The sequence below is a fragment of the Pelobates fuscus genome, chromosome 6 (genome assembly GCF_036172605.1).
Source record: "Pelobates fuscus isolate aPelFus1 chromosome 6, aPelFus1.pri, whole genome shotgun sequence".
Taxonomy (NCBI): Eukaryota; Metazoa; Chordata; class Amphibia; order Anura; family Pelobatidae; genus Pelobates; species Pelobates fuscus.
This window is the reverse complement of record NC_086322.1, coordinates 212,489,262-212,505,897: the sequence shown is the minus strand read 5'-3', so window position 1 is coordinate 212,505,897 and position 16,636 is coordinate 212,489,262. Positions and strand designations below refer to the sequence as shown.

Below are 16,636 nucleotides of genomic sequence, written 5' to 3'. Positions count from 1 at the left end.
TCTTTTATTTTGTATATATTTAGGTATATTCTACCCTGTTTCTATATTTGTGAGGATTAAGAGGAATCCTCTTGTTTTACCTGATTAAGAAAAGGGAAGTAATTATCCTTTTTTATTTATTGATTTTCTCACTGCACCTGGGTGGTCTGAATTTTCAATCACTGAGGTAACCTGAGAAAGTGTATTTTAGTTTTATTTGTTCAAGTCACAATATAGTTGCCATAAATGGTTATTACATCTAATCATATGGGGATTACTTTTTCTTTTATTTCTATTCCCAGGGCAAAAAAAAACTGGTACAATTTATACTTATGTGTGGAAAATTAATTTTGTTAGTTCATGCCTTATTTGTTAAGGGATATGAAACAGAAAATAATACCAAAAGCAATTAAATAATTCCTTTTGTTTTTGTAATTCTGTGCATATTAATTCAAGGTCAGCCGTTGTATACTTGTTTGTTTGTAGCTGGATATGCAATGTGTTGTAATCTTACTTGCTGTAAAAATACTTTCAGTAGTGTTTAAATGTCATTTGCAAATACAAGTTAAAAAAATTAGCTTAACGCAATGATGTGAAAAGGTGTACTATCAAAAGGGTTAATCATTCTCCTTATGCTTTTAAAGCGTTATCTATTACACTAGAAGATTACTTTAAGCCGTAAATAAACAAAACACAATAGACAAGCATGTGTTTGTTTTGTTTAGTGATTCTGTAATCTGCCACAAAAAAAGATAATTGATGAGAAAAAAGATGATTGATAATTAGGGAACAGCCACTAAATTTTATTCACTGATCAAATGAGAAGTGACCAATGGAGGAAAACAATGAGGAGCAGTAAGAAAATCCATATTTATATATTATATAAAATAAATATATAACATGTCACTTTATAAAGATGTTTTTGTTTTTTAACTGCCCCATTCCCTTTTCCCTATACTTTTCATTCGATGTGTGAACCAATTTGCTAAAAAATGTGTGTGTAGTGCACTGCAAAATATAAACATAATATTTGCATTATGTACTGTATATATTTCATAATACACTGATTTGCTCATTTCTGCACCTTTTGGTTCATATAAATTTGTTTTCTAGATTTTTAGTTTTTCGTTAACTAAATTCAGACCGGCTGAACCGCCATATGGTCAAAATTCAGCCATGCTCAAATTTAAGATTTTCAAATCAATTGGTTCAGCCGAAACAAATAATAATGTGCAATTCTATTATCTATATAACACATTGAAAGATTGAGTCAATTTGAACTTATTATAGAACTAATGGTGACCTGATTGAACAAATAGGAAGTGCCACATGCACATGCATCAAGGTTTAAACAAGTTTAATTTTGGGGTAATGGGCACATTGTTGAGAAGCATTCTGTTGGGTTACATGGTAACTGCTCTTTGTTTAGCATTGCCTCTAGAATAGTGCCTTTTTTGCTTTCATAGATATGTTTGCACATGAGCTTATTTATGGGTTTTTAAAATCGGGGTGAATCCCAATGCAACTAACAATAGGGTTGCATGTCAGGATATTCCGGTTTTAGCAAGAGAGTTAATTATGGACTCTAGGTGTTAAAGAGAGTTTTGAAATGAAACTGCATTGGAGTACTGTATGTGTGTTATCAAGCCATGAGAAAATGATTAGTTATAATTGGTTTTAATCTCTTCCTTTTATCACAGAAAACGAACAATGTTTCAGAAAATTGTTGATCAGTCAAAAACCTATGATGACCAGCAGAAGTGGATTGACTACTTATCACTTGAAGCTACAAGGAAAGAAATAATAATGTGAGAATATACCATAATTTGAATACTATATCAACTATATGTCAACTATGTCAACTATATGATTAGGGTTTATAAACCTTCAACATCATGCCTTCCAACAACAGAAACCTAGGCATCAAGACACCTGTGGGAGCGTGGAAAAGGGTCTACAATTGTGCCACTTGTACCAACCAAAGGGGGCAGACCAATCCAGAAAGGGGGACAATCCTTTAAAGGATTGGCAGTTCAGTTTTGCATGAATGCACGAGCCTATGGATGGGAGAGAATAAGGGAGGGGAGATTTATTTACAAAAAAAAAAAAGAACAACTTTAAATTGTAAGGAGCACATGGAGGGAGGGGAGATTTATGTTTCCACTTGCAGGCACACTCCCATCGTTGCATGCAAGGAACACGCTCATTACATCTGTCACCAGCGTGCAGTGGACACGGACAACAGTTGTCATTTTTGCACAGAATTAACATTAGACAGCCTGGAATAGAGTTTTTTGCTGTCTAAGTCACATGTGTCAGAGTGTGTGACTACCCCCCCCCCCCAAAAAAAAAAAACAGCCCCAAAAACTGCATATAAGAATCCCATAATGCAGGAGAGACCAAAAACATGGTTATTAGGGCAGTGAGCAGCAGCAAGAATGCTTACGTTGAAGAGGGGAACCCAAACTTCATACCTATTGATTCTCTTAGAGTTAGGGCCCTGGATAAAGAAGAAGATAGGATCCTGGAAAATGTTTTACTTTAGAACACTCCCTTTTACGTATGCATGCTAAAAAGGTAAAACATTGCTATGGATTTTTTAGGGAATGTATGAAGCTTTCATTGCAAAAATAATTTCCTCTATTTTGGAGACAGTGTACCAGAAAAAGATGATATATTATTATATGTAGAGGAGGTAAAGGCGGAGGTAGAAATTCCCACACAAATGTTGTGCTGGTATTATTTTTAATCTGCAGAGCTATCAGTGTACCCACAATCTAATCTGATTCCCTCCCCCTAATCAGTTAAAGGATCTCACTAAAAAGCAAACCACAGGCACCATGGGGCAGAGGAGAACAAAATCTCAGAACTCCAATATGGAGATCCGTCACAAGCAAAAGAGGGATGGAAAACATTAGTCATGAAGAAAAGCTAGTGGGAATACGATATCTCTATACAAATATATCCAGCATCAGTACAAACCATTATTTGCAAACCTGTTTATTGGCAGGCATATACAACAGACAATAGGTCACCCATTAAGACTGAAAGAAAGGTGTTTTCGCTTACATCTTAAAGGGTTCTTTACAGTTAACACAATAAAGATGTGATATTCTATGCACAAAAAGGTTGTCTTCTCAGATTCTATAGATATTTTTGAAAAAGCCCTAGCAGTATTTTTGGAAAAACGGAATAGTCAATTAAATAATTAATGTATATGTGAACAGGTTGTTAATCCAAAGAGAAATTTATGACATCAAAAAAGATTCCCCCCCCTTATTGTGGCATAATGGAAATTTGCTTAAAATTGTTGTTTTGTTTTTTTGTCTTCTATTGGAACAACAGCATAAACAGATGCGTTTTCAGTTTTGAACTCGATGGACTTTTTTTCAACCTAGATTACTATGTAACTCTAAATTATGGATCACTGCACTGAGAGATTTCTCAATCATACATAGTAATTCTGGCCAAATTGTACGTGTTCTGTCAATGATTTGCTGGTGATTAGTGTTATTGTTAATCTTGCTTGCTTCACAGGGCTATGATGATGACAGCCTGTGACTTATCTGCGATTACCAAACCTTGGGAAGTCCAGAGCAAGGTTAGAATTTCATTATTTTCATTAAAAAAATATTTTTTTTTTGCCTTTAAACTATTCAATTCAGATTATATAATTTTCAAATATGAATTATAAGTGCACATAAAATCAGTGTAAAGAAGAAACCGATTTATTCTAAAAGATACATGAGATTCCCTAGTCTGACTAGACTTGAGGTACTAGAGGTATTTGAAAGCTGTGTAAATGTACAGTTACGGTGTAATAAATGTCCTGGTGTAAAGCAGTCAAAGTAACAATAATATGAGACATGACAGTCCAGCCCTCTGTTCGTCAGACTGACAATCCGCCCTCACTCCTTAAAGTGACCTTACCATATACATTCAATGCATCATATGTCACACAGATACATAATGCATTCAATGTAAAATATAGAGATTTACTCACCCCTTTCTGTTCCAGCGCCACGTTGGTGTTACTTTTCATGGAAAACCCATCTCCGGGTCATCCTGCTGTGTTCTTTAGTTTGCCCTGCTAAGGGAAGCATCCTTAAGTAGAGCAAACCTCCTCAGTGACAATGGCACACTGGCTTCGGAATGGAGTAACATCACATAATTTGTTCTTATACTCCCTAGCCGGAGCTTCTAGCATTTCTAGAGTTTCCATAGCAACTGCAACACATGCGCTGTAGTTGCTTCTGCTCTCCCTTGTCAGTCAGTGCCTCGGCATTTAGTGTCTGCTGAGGCCTTGAGTGAGACTTAGGAGAAAAGGCTATTTTATATAGATTTTTCTCCCAATCTATAAATTTGCATGCAAAACTGCTAGCACAATGTATAGATTTGATTGTCATTAATTGCAAGTTCTTCCAATAGAATATAATAACTTTTTTAGTAGTTGCTTCCAGTAATTTCATCTTACTACTTGTGAAACTTGCAGATGATAAACAGACACTATTTGCTAAAAGGAGGGGTAGGTACTGCAGCAAAATAGTAACGGTTGAGATATGCCCTGGTACAAGGAATTTTTAGATCCCCCATGTAGCACAAGGGTGGCTCTATGCACCTGTATCGGTTGCACTCCCTTGATCCAGGCTCTCTGTCAGTTTTCCTCTTCCTCTCTCTGACTCTTCCTCTGCCTCCCTGTGTGACTCTCTGTAAGCTGTGAGGAAGTGACCTATACAAACTTGCCTCCGAGCACTGACCGGGAGCTCAATCGGAGATGCCAGTTGTGGGGGTCTTAAATGTGAGGGCCACCAGACAGGCACCCACAGCTTAAAACGGAAAAAGAGAGTAAGTGCTAAATAACAAATAGGCAGTAACCCTATAAGGGAATCCCTCAAATACCCTTAAAAAACAATGGATGAAAAAGGAATAAAGAAAAAGAGCTGCGCCAAGGAGAATCAATGAAAAAATAACAATATAAATAACGATAAGTCCAAATAAAAAAGAGTCTTATCTACGAATGCTCTTATGGAGGATGCAAAGTCTGTAGATGCTTGGTCAGGGAAAAATATATCCTCGCTGTTCACCTTCTTGTAACTTCACTCGTATGCAAAAGATAAAACAAATAGAGAACAGGATAGTGCAATACGTCTGGTAGTAAAATAGATAAAATTTAAAAAGCTGGTATAAAACTCACATTTATAAGAGCTATAACTCGCTCTAGTGTTGAAGGCGTACAGCGGTACAATCCCCGCTTATGGGATATAGGGAAAATTTCCTCCGTTAGTGATGTGTTCCACGCTCAAAGATAAAAGAGAGACAACCAATAGTGCTCACTGGATAAAATAATGAATATAAAATACGTATAAAATGGTACTCACAAGAGAGGAGCAGACCGACTGCTCATTGGAAATAGCGCTGGTGGTATTATCCCCACCTCGGATTACTTGAAGTCCGGGGTAATAAAAATGCCAGGTAAAAAACAGGATACAGTGTATTAAAAAAAAAAGATAAATGGCACTAATTTGAAGTGACCAAATAATCTTTAATATATTAAAATACACAATAAAATATCCACAAACGCGTTTCGCCAATACAGCTTTATCAATATGGAGAAATAACCTGATACCTGGCAGAGAAAGGTTTAAATAACAATTAAAAACTTTAAAATTGGCGCCAAAATTAAGGACAGCCAATCAGAATTCAAGTAATGAGCAAACAGAAAAGTACATAAAAAAATAAAATTATTTTAGCAGACATACAATTTAATAGGCTTTATAAACCTTATTGGGCTTTAAAACATTAAAAACGAGGTCTAATTTGGTTAAAAATTAGTTTAGTAATGCGGTCATGTGACCGGCATAATGACCACATGGGGTGCTGGGATATGTAGTGCACAGACGTCGGCGCGCACTGCGCAGCCGCCGACGTCTGAGGGGATAGAAAAAAGAAAACGTTGGCTCGCATATAGTTGCGGCCGACGTTATAACAAGGGGGGCGTCATGGAGATCTTAAAAAAAACGTCGGCTCACACTAAAGGTGTAGCCGGCGTGGGAGTGAAAATGGCTATGCCTGATACACTGAAAAGTGTCATCAGGCATAGCCATTTTCACTCCCACGCCGGCTGAAAAAGTGAAAAGTGTCATCAGGCATAGTCCTAGAGGCATAATAAGTAAAAAATAAGAACAATATTAAAACAAATAAGTGATAATTGAAGAGTACATAAAAACAGTATATTACAAATCAGATACTAATATTAAAAGTGATACAGTCCATAAAAACATAATAAAAAAAAAGCATATAGTTATAAGAAGTTGAACAAATCAAAATCAACATTAAGACCATGGGGTGTAAGAGTTTGAAGTTTATAAACCCATTCCATTTCAGTTTTACCTAAAATGGTTTTAATATTACCGCCCCGCCATGGAATCGTACATTTTTTTTATTCCAATACATTTCAACAATCTTTGGTCTTTATTGTGTTTAACAAAGTGTTTGGATACTGAATGATTGAAGTATCCATTTTAATGTTTCTGCAATGTTCGTTTAATCGCATTTTTAAGCACCTTGTAGTCATTCCAACATATTGGAGGCCACAGGAGCATTCAAGAAGATAAATCACATTTTTCGTTGAACAATTAATAAAATCATTGATTTTATAAACCTCATTTGTGATTTTTGAAATAAATTGGGTAACTTTGGGAGGAACAGTGGGATCAGTACTTCTACAGACAATACACATTTTACATTTACAAAAACCTTTTATTTGTGGGAAAAAAAGGATAATGGGGATGAATTTATTACTTCTTTAGTAAAATTCTTGGTTAGTATTGATTTGAAATTTGGTGCTCCCCTAAAAACCATATTAGGACGTTCTGGTATAATTTTATTGAGAGTTTCATCTTGTTTCAGAATATGCCAGTGTTTTTTTATGATTTTTTTTACGTTGCTGCTTTTATTATTAAAATTAAAAATAATAGGCAAAGGCATAGGATTATCAGTATTTTTCAACTTGTATTCTAAAAGTTAATTTCTGTCTTTTTTAAAAAAATATTTTCAATAGTGTCCATTAGTTCTATTTCAGAATAATTTTTCTCAATAAATTTATTTTTTAGAAGGTTTGCTTGTTTGTTAAAATCGCTTATTTCAGAACAGTTTCTACGAAGTCTTAGCATTTGACTTTTTGGAGCACTATCAAGCCAAGGTTGATAATGGCAACTAGTTTTATCTATGGCAGTGTTCACGCAAACTTTTTTAAAAAACGTCTTTGTATGTATTTTACCATTTTTTTATAAAAATATTAAGATCTAAAAAATTGATTTGTTCCCTGCTGTATTCACAAGTTAAAATTATACCTCTATTATTTATATTAAGATTATTCATAAAAGAATTAAGATCATCTTCAAAACCATCCCAGATAAAAAAAAGGTCATCAATATATCTAAAAAATTAGAGTAGGTTCGCTCTCCAGTCATGATCGTTAAAAATAGCTTGAGATTCCCAATCCGCCATGAACAGATTGGCGTAACTAGGAGCGATCCTAGTTCCCATAGCATTCCCTCTTTTTGAAGATAAAAAGAGTTTAAAAAACAAAAATTATTATTTTTTAAAATAATATTAATGCCCTCTAATATAAAATCAATTTGTATATCAGCAATTTTACCTTCTTTTGTTAAAATATCTTTGATAGCTTGACAGCCTATCTCATGAGGTATAATTGTATATAGTGACTGGACGTCACATGTAACCAGTATAAAACTTTCCATATAAAATTGTTTAAGAACTTTAAAAGAGCCATAGAATCTTGCAGATAAGATCTCATAAGTTTGACTGAAGGTTGTAAGAGGGTGTCTATGTATTGTGAGAGGTTACATAGGAGGGAACCTATGCCAGACACAATTGGTCTCCCTGGTGGGCACCCACAACCGGTACAGCAACAGCAATAATTCCGCTGGTGAAGCCAGGTGTAGAATTTCTGGCATAAATGTATACAATTCCTGCACATAAGCTGCTTAGTATATCTTATAAATATAATTCCCCGTCTTCATTTCTGTGTTTCTCTATGGGAGTTGTTCAGCTTGTTTTGAGAGTTGTTTATGCGAGCAAATGTAATTAGATGTGGATACTAATAAATTCTATTTTAGCATAACTTTTATCCAACGCTAAATATTATTATCTCTGACCTCTAATAAATAGAAGGGAAAACATTGCTAGCAATCACAATGTGATCAGTGTTGAGTGTGTGAATGTAAAGGAGTGTTTGTGCAGGAGGCTTGCTTGTGTGCAAAGGCAGGGTGCAAGTATGTGGAGGGCAATTATGTGACATGCAGGGCTACCATCAGAATTCTTGAGACCCTTTATAAAACCACTGGCTGAGCTTCACTTCCAGACACATGTAGGCTTCCAGACAGAGATACTTCAGCACACACTCCCAGAGAGGATCACACTTATGGGCAGAAACACACATTCACAGATATGCATTTCCAGACACTCTTGGGGGATACACATACACACAGTCAAAGATATACACTCACAGACACAATCATACATACAGATACACTCTTGGCTAAACATACACATAATCACACCTGCACACTCACACACACCCTACTACACATATATACATACTCTGCTATATACACACTCTAATACAAACACATTGTTAAATAGACGTGCAATTCATTTAGTTACGAATTTAAATTCGGATGAATTTTGGCAATTCGGACATTCGGAAGCATCCGAATTGCCGAATTTCGAAAGTGTCGAACCCAACCGCCAAAGTCCTGAAGTGCCGAATTTCGGAAGTGCAGAAGTGCTTCGGATTTCTGAAAATTGGCAAAACAGGAGAGGGAGGGAAAATTAAGGGAATGATGACAGGAATCTAACCCTAACCCTACCTCTAACTCTACCCCTAACCCTACCCCTACCTGTACATCACAAGAGATGCTTGGTCCCTGGCAGGCTGTAATTTGGCCCCCAATTACAATATGTTGGCACCATACTAATTCATACCAGGGATTAGGGTAGTGAGGGCATACTCTCATACTGTGGCAGCCTGCTACCCCTGGTATGGCGTTAAGCAGAGTATAGGTCAGACTCCAACATTTTGTCACTGTTGGCAAGGCTGCCGGCTACCAGTGACTGAGCATCTCTGCTAATGGCGAGTAACTGTTTAGCAATGATATGAGATCCAGTGCCAGCGGACTCCAGGCATGATAATCATGTCAATTAGATTAAGTCATTTTGGTGCCTACAGTGTCCATTTAATGAACAACTGAAGGAACCCAAATTTGAGTTAGATCCATAGTACACAGGAGATGCCTACAAAATCCCCAGGCCCATGGGTCCTCCTATTCACCTAAAAGATTTATCTGTTCCTTAGCTTGCTTAGATGTATTTTATACATTTGAAACTACGAGTTGTTAAAGCAAGTGGAAAAGGTTTTATGTACGGATGAAAAGTCCAGTTGCAGATAGGGATTTGAAATCTTATTTAGGATCAGCCTAATTTTCAACTCCAGGCCAATGAAGCCCCTAATACTGCATTGCGAACAAAGTAAAGCTGAATAGGTTAAAAGCTGTCCCAGTACTATGTGCTATTCACATGGATCTTTTATTAAATGTGACATACCAGCTCAACTGACTGTGTAACTAATTGTATGAATGAGTGCACAAAAAATAACCCATAACTCAGGGGCATGCTAATTTACAAAACTTTCAACACATAACTTACAGACCTCATTTTAGGAATCCCGCAATGAAGAAATGTATAATTGTTTTACTGATGCCTGACAGTTTATTTGTACTTTTTTTTATTCAGATATTGTTTTTTATAAGCATGTTCGAAAGCTGGTTATAAATGAATTACACTTTAATCTGTGTGTCTTGTAATTTAACATTTCAGTTTAGCTATTACTTATTGTCCAACGAAAAAGTCTGTCACTTTTCAGAGCAGGACACTAATATAGTATTCTAATTCAATACAGTGAGAAATGTATCAATTCACAGGTACATCTTTAAAGGGACACTGTAGGCACCCAGACCACTTCTGCTCATTGGAGTGGTCTGGGTGCCAACTCCCACTACCCTTAACCCTGCAACTGTAATTATTGCAGTTTTTCATAAACTGCAATATTTACATTGCAGGGTTAACTCCACCTCTAGTGGCTGTCTATTAGACAGCCACTAGAGGTCACTTCCTGGGTTCTAGCACAGGTTTCCTGTGCTAGAGCGTCGCTGGACGTCCTCACGCTGTGTGAGGACCTCCAGCGTCGCTCAAAACCCCATAGGAAAGCATTGAAATGATTTTTCAATGCTTTCCTATGGGGAGACGTAATGCGCATGCGCGGAATTTCCGCGCATGCGCATTAGGTCTCCTCGGCCGGTGAGCGAGACCAGTCTCGCCCACCGGCCGACGTAATCACTAGGAGGAGCGTCGCGGAGGCGGAGACAGCGGCGAGGGACATCGCCGCTGTCCCAGGTAAGTCACTGAAGGGGTTTTCACCCCTTCAGTAACCGGGGATTGGTGGGTGGGAGGGAGAGGGACCCTCCAGTGCCAGAAAAACGGATCGTTTTTCTGGCACTGGAGTTTCCCTTTAAGGAGAATTAAGTCAAATTTATTTGTTAATATATATTAAATATATTATGGACTATTAATCAAAGTGTTTTTTCTAGCAATAGTATGTTGAGATTGCTTAACCACTTCACTCCCTCAATTTAGTATAAAGGTTTTTTATTTACATACATTTTACAGTATTAAAGGGACACTGTAGGCACCCAGACCACTTCAACCCATTGACATAGTCTGGGTGCCAACGCCCATCATCCTAATTACATTTCAGGGTTAAGTCCTCCACTAGTGGCTGTCTACCAGACAGCCAATAGAGGGACTTTCGGCTTCTTGAGGACCTCCAGCGTCGCTGGAATCCCCATAGGAAAGTATTGAATAATGCTTTCCTAGGGGGAGATCTAATGCGTGCGGCCATTGCATGGGCGTGGGCGGAGCCTGACCCAGCACCAAGGCGCTGGATTCAGGTAAGTGTCTGAAGGGGTTTTAACTCTTCAGCTACGTGGGATGGGCGATGGGAGGGGGGCACTCCAAGATTCTAAAAACAAACCCGTTTTCCTAGCACTAGAGAATCCCTTTAAATCTAGTCCATAAAACCTCAAACATCCTCATTTATGTCTACTTATGATTACCAGCCTGCAGAGGAATGATTTCTCTGCCAGAAGCCTTTATTCATTGATATAATGCCTGTAAAGGCACTCCTCACTTACTGACCGGGTTCCGTTCTTACAACTCGGTCGTAAAACTAATTGGTTAGGTCTATGTTCGGGGAAATTTCCCCAAACATAGACAAGCGCAGCAGAGCAGGAAATCCCTCTAATCTATGTTCAGGGCAAATACCCCAAACATAGACCAGCTCTCTAATGTGGGGAATCCCTCGAATCCCTACGCTAGCTGGTTGTAAGTGCGAGCCGTCGTAAAACAGGTAGGTCACAAAGGACCACCTGTAAATTTCTAGCAAGATGTACTGATAGTAATACCTTCTCAAGGCCCTTACAAAACTTACAAAACTATTATCAAGGTATTTGACCAATTTTATTTATCTATTTTTGTTACATCTACAGCCTGTTACATAAGTGCTCTTATACAAACATGTCAGAATTTACATTACATTTCCCAAATATTTATACATGGGCTGAATGAATAAATGAAAAATAAAAATTGTGTAAATTTACATAATTAAAATGTTTAAGTTTGTCTGCAAAGCAATATATTCACAACATTGCTATGATATGATATGTTTAGATGCTAGGTATGCATCTCTTGCTTCAAATAAATGTTATGCTAATATTTTATCAATCAAAAAGTGCTTGGTAGAAAAAAAAAGTATTTTTAATAGATATTATTGTTACCCTAATCAGTTTTTTGGCACTGGATGGATAGAATTTGAAATTGATTCTGCTGGTAACAGAACATGCACACCCGAAGGGATGTACAGTTGGTGTGTTGGTGTATACAAGCCCACTATCATGGGGTGACAGCTTGTACTCCAGTAAGGGGCTGCAATTGGGCCGGCATGAAACATGCAGAATTACAGTATTCCAGCAGACCGGCTCCTTAACTGACCACACTGACTGCCCTCTTTTCTGTTCTGTGTTGGAGCCATGTGGGAGGTTAGAAGAGGAGCCAAGAGCCCACAGCCATATACATGACCACTGAGAAATCATGTTTAGCGTTGATGCAAGACAAAGTGCCTATGAACTCCAGGCACCAAACATTTTCATTTAGTTGAAGTTGTTATGGTGCCTACAATGTTGTTTTAAGGTACAGGCCAGATACAAATTAATATATACAGAGACAATACTGTCTTTGGCACTTTAGATGTTATAGACACTGTATTCCATAGTGCTCAGCCAGATTAAATATTTGTACCTCCTTCACCCCAAACACTTGGAGACCCGTCCATATGGGCATGTGGGGCAGCATCCCACCAAATTTTATGTGGGAAAAGGTATTATTTGCTGTAGCTTAGAAACACTAAGATTATTATTATTATTTTTTTTAACCCCTTAAGGACCAAACTTCTGGAATAAAAGGGAATCATGACATGTCACACATGTCATGTGTCCTTAAGGGGTTAAATGAAGGGAGGCAAGCCTAACAAAAGATATGGGAAAAAAAATGAGTGTCATTTTAATTCAATAGGGATCAGTTCTGCAGGGCCCCACACCCTCATTGGTAGCTGTTTGGAGAAGCTTATTTGATAGCATCTAGGCATACCAGAAATACAGCAGGGTTTGCACATGCCTAGTGTCCTTTGAGATGGAATTTCATGAATTTCCAATGAGGGAAATTACTTAAATATATAATTAATATATAAAAAGGCAGGGGTGATAAGGGGAGGGCAGGGGCGGGCTGGGCCGGGGGGCCGGGAGGCAATTGCCCCCCAGGCCGCCCGAAATTCTTTTAGAACCGGCCGCGGTGGGCCGGCCCTTTAAATGCTGCAGCCGCCGAGCGTTCTGTAAAGAGCGCTCAGACGGCTGCAGCAGCTTTTCCCTACCTCCCCTCCCCTGTAGGTGGCCGAGCTGCACTCCGGTCTGCGGTCCCGGCCGGAGTGATAGGAAGGTGCACACTGAGTGTGCACTTCCTGTCAGTCCGGCCGGGTACAGGAAACAGAAACTCCTGTTCCGCGCGGAACAGGAGTTTCTGTTTCCTGTACCCGGCCAGACTGACAGGAAGTGCACACTGAGCACCTTCCTATCACTCCGGCCGGGACCGCGGACCGGAGTGCAGCTCGGCCACCTACAGGGGAGGGGGTAAGAAGAAGGGGGGAGGGAAGAGTAAAAAAGGGGAGGGGGGAGAGTAAAAAGAGGGGAGGGGGGAGAGTAAAAAAAGGGGAGGAGGGAGAGTAAAAAGAGGGGAGGGAGGGGGGGAGAGTAAAAAGAGGGGGGGGAGAGTAAAAAGAGGGGGGGGAGAGTAAGAAGAGGGGAGGGAGGGGGGGAGAGTAAGAAGAGGGGAGGGGAGGGGAGAGAGTAAGAAGAGGGGAGGGGAGGGAGGGGGGAGAGTAAGAAGAGGGGAGGGAGGGGGGAGAGTAAGAAGAGGGGAGGGGGGAGAGTAAGAAGAGGGGAGGGGGGGAGAGTAAGAAGAGGGGAGGGGGGAGAGTAAGAAGAGGGGAGGGGGGAGAGAGTAAGAAGAGGGGGGATAGTAAGAAGAGGGGAGGGGGGAGAGTAAGAAGAGGGAAGGGGGAGAGTAAGAAGAGGGGAGGGGGAGAGTAAGAAGAGGGAAGGGGGAGAGTAAGAAGAGGTGAGGGGGGAGAGTAAGAAGAGGGGAGGGGCGGAGAGTAAGAAGAAGGGGGGAGTAAGAAGAGGGGAGGGGGGAGAGTAAAAAGAGGGGAGGGGGGAGAGTAAAAAGAGGGGAGGGGGAGAGTAAAAAGAGGGGAGGGGGGAGAGTAAGAAGAGGGGAGGGGGGAGAGTAAGAAGAGGGGAGGGGGGAGAGAGAAAGAAGAGGGGGGAGGATAGTAAGAAGAGGGGAGGGGGGAGAGTAAGAAGAGGGAAGGGGGAGAGTAAGAAGAGGTGAGGGGGGAGAGTAAGAAGAGGGGAGGGGCGGAGAGTAAGAAGAAGGGGGGAGTAAGAAGAGGGAAGAGAGGGAGTAAGAAGAGGCGAGGGGGGATAATAAGAGGGGGGAGTAAGAAGAAGGGGAGATAAGAAAAAGAGGGGGGTAAGAAGAAGGGGGGAGTAATTAGAAGAAGGGGGTAAAAAGAAGAGGGGGTAAGAAGAAGAAGGGGGAGTAAGAAGAAGAGGGGGGAGTAAAAAGAAGAAGGGGGTAAGAAGAAGAAGGGGGGTAAGAAGAAGGGGGGTAAGAAGAAGAAGGGGTAAGAAGATGAAGGAAGGGGTAAGAAGAAGAAGGAGGGTAAGAATAAGGAAGGGGTAAGAAGAAGAAGGAGGGTAAGAAGAAGGGGGAGTAATAAGAAGAAGGGGGTAAGAAGAACAAGGGGGGGAGTAAGAAGAACACAGGGAGGAGGGGGGGTAAGAAGAACACAGGGGGGTGAGAACACACAGAGGGAGGAGTGAGAAGAACACAGGGAGGGTGGAGGGGGGATGAGAAGAGCACAGGGAGGGTGGGTGAGTGTGAGAAGAGACCGCTAGGGGAGGGTGGGGGAGAGGAGAGACCACTAAGGGGCAGGGGAGAGCTCTAAGGGACAGCTCTATAGGACAGGGGGCAAGACAGGGAGCTCTTTAACACTACGCGCACACACACACACACACACACACACAATGCATCCCTATACATACACAGAAACACACAATGCATCCCTATACATACACAGAAACAGAACATGCTTCCCTTACACACAGAGAAACACACAATGCATCCATTACACACACACACAATGCAACCCTTACACACAAAGACAATGCATCATTTGCACACATACACAAAAACATACACTGCAAACCCTTACACACACATGCAAACACACACACTGTTTTTCTTACATACACACAGAAACACAATGCATCTCTTACACTCAATGCACACACATACAGACACACACACACCTTGCATCCCTTATGCATACAAACACAGATTCACACAATGCATCCCTCACACACAACCAGAAACACATAATACATCCCTTATACACAAATACACACTGCTTCCACTACACACAAACACACTGCATCACCTGCACAAACTGGTATCCCGATACACTACATACCATAAGCACACATATTAGATAACACATAACACATCCCCTACACACTCCACTCCCTGTGAGCGAGCTCATGGGTGGGTGGAACATATAAGTGGACTTATGAGTGGGCCTTATGGGCATACTCACCGTCAGGCACTGGAGCCCAGACCTTGAGCTGTGTAAGAGGCCCCCAAAAAATGGAGCTGCTTCCAATTCTCCCAGAACGTAGAATTTTGTGACCACAGTTGCAAACAGCCTCCAGAGGTCCTGTTCTACACCAGACCAGTGGAGCCAAACTGCAGCCCATCATCATGCTCATCTAATTGTAAGTAGGCAATCTAGTATATTATTAGTGACACTAATCTATAATTTACCTCACATTAAAGGGACACTATAGCTTAATGAAGTGGTTCTGGTGTCTATAGCTGGTCCCTGCAGGCTTTCTAATGTAAACACACACTGTGTGCAGCACTGGCGTTAGTTCATATGGCAGATCATATGGGTGGGGCATTGTGATGTCACATGGGGGGGGGGGGGGTGGCGCAATGGGCCACTTGACTGGTTTTGCCCCCCAGGCCTAAGGCTGCCAGCCCTCCCCTGGGGGAGGGGGACATTTCGGACACACGGTACTCTACAGCCTGTCACTAACAGTTTAAATAACTCCTATTGTGCATCACTTGGAGGTATGCATGCAGTGGTGTATTTTGGATATGTACTAGGCATGTCAAAACTCGGGCACCCCCCACCCCTTCTAAATTTGCCCCGTCCCTACCTGTTTAAGACGAACATGCAGTTTGACTGCCAGACACACTCTGACACACCCCTTCACTGACAGGCACACACTCTCAAATTCACATACAGAAACATACGTTCACTGAACGACACACACTAGCAGATACACACACTCACTAACAGATACAGGCTCACTCACAGACATACACTGACAGACACACACATTCATTCAGACACACAGGGACAGACATGCACACATTCATTGACACACACATTAACTGACATACGCACACATTCACAGACAGACGCACACACATTCACTGACAGACACACACACATTCACTGACAGACACACACACAATCACTGACAGACACACACACACATTCACTGACAGACACCCTGATACTGACACAATCACACACTAACAAAGTATTATAGATATTTTAAAAAAATATTAATTTTAATCCACCCATCCTCCCTACCTTTGGGAGAGCTGGAGTGGATTCTTCCCCCGGGGTCCAGTGGAGCTGGCTGCTGGACTGGTGGCTGGTCTGGCTGCTGCTTTGGGTGGGTGGCAGTGCGTGCAGGCAGGCGTTCAGTTGTGGCAGCGAGGGAGCTGTAAACCTTTTGCTCAGCTCCCTCGCACGCTGCTTAGTGGATGCCGGGAGCCGGGTGACGCCCTTGCGCCGCACTCCCCCACTCCCAGCCACACTGGGAGCATTTTA

The 16,636-nt window shown here is 40.8% G+C and overlaps 1 protein-coding gene across 1 annotated transcript in view; it reads left to right on the top strand.

Moving 5' to 3' along the window:
- Nucleotides 1-16,636, top strand: part of PDE6B (phosphodiesterase 6B) — an 87,297-nt gene that overhangs the window by 55,608 nt on the left and 15,053 nt on the right. The window contains exons 17-18 of the mRNA XM_063458712.1: nucleotides 1,680-1,787; nucleotides 3,517-3,580. Coding sequence (XP_063314782.1) covers nucleotides 1,680-1,787; nucleotides 3,517-3,580 — 172 coding nt within the window. The remainder of the gene's footprint in view (nucleotides 1-1,679; nucleotides 1,788-3,516; nucleotides 3,581-16,636) is intronic.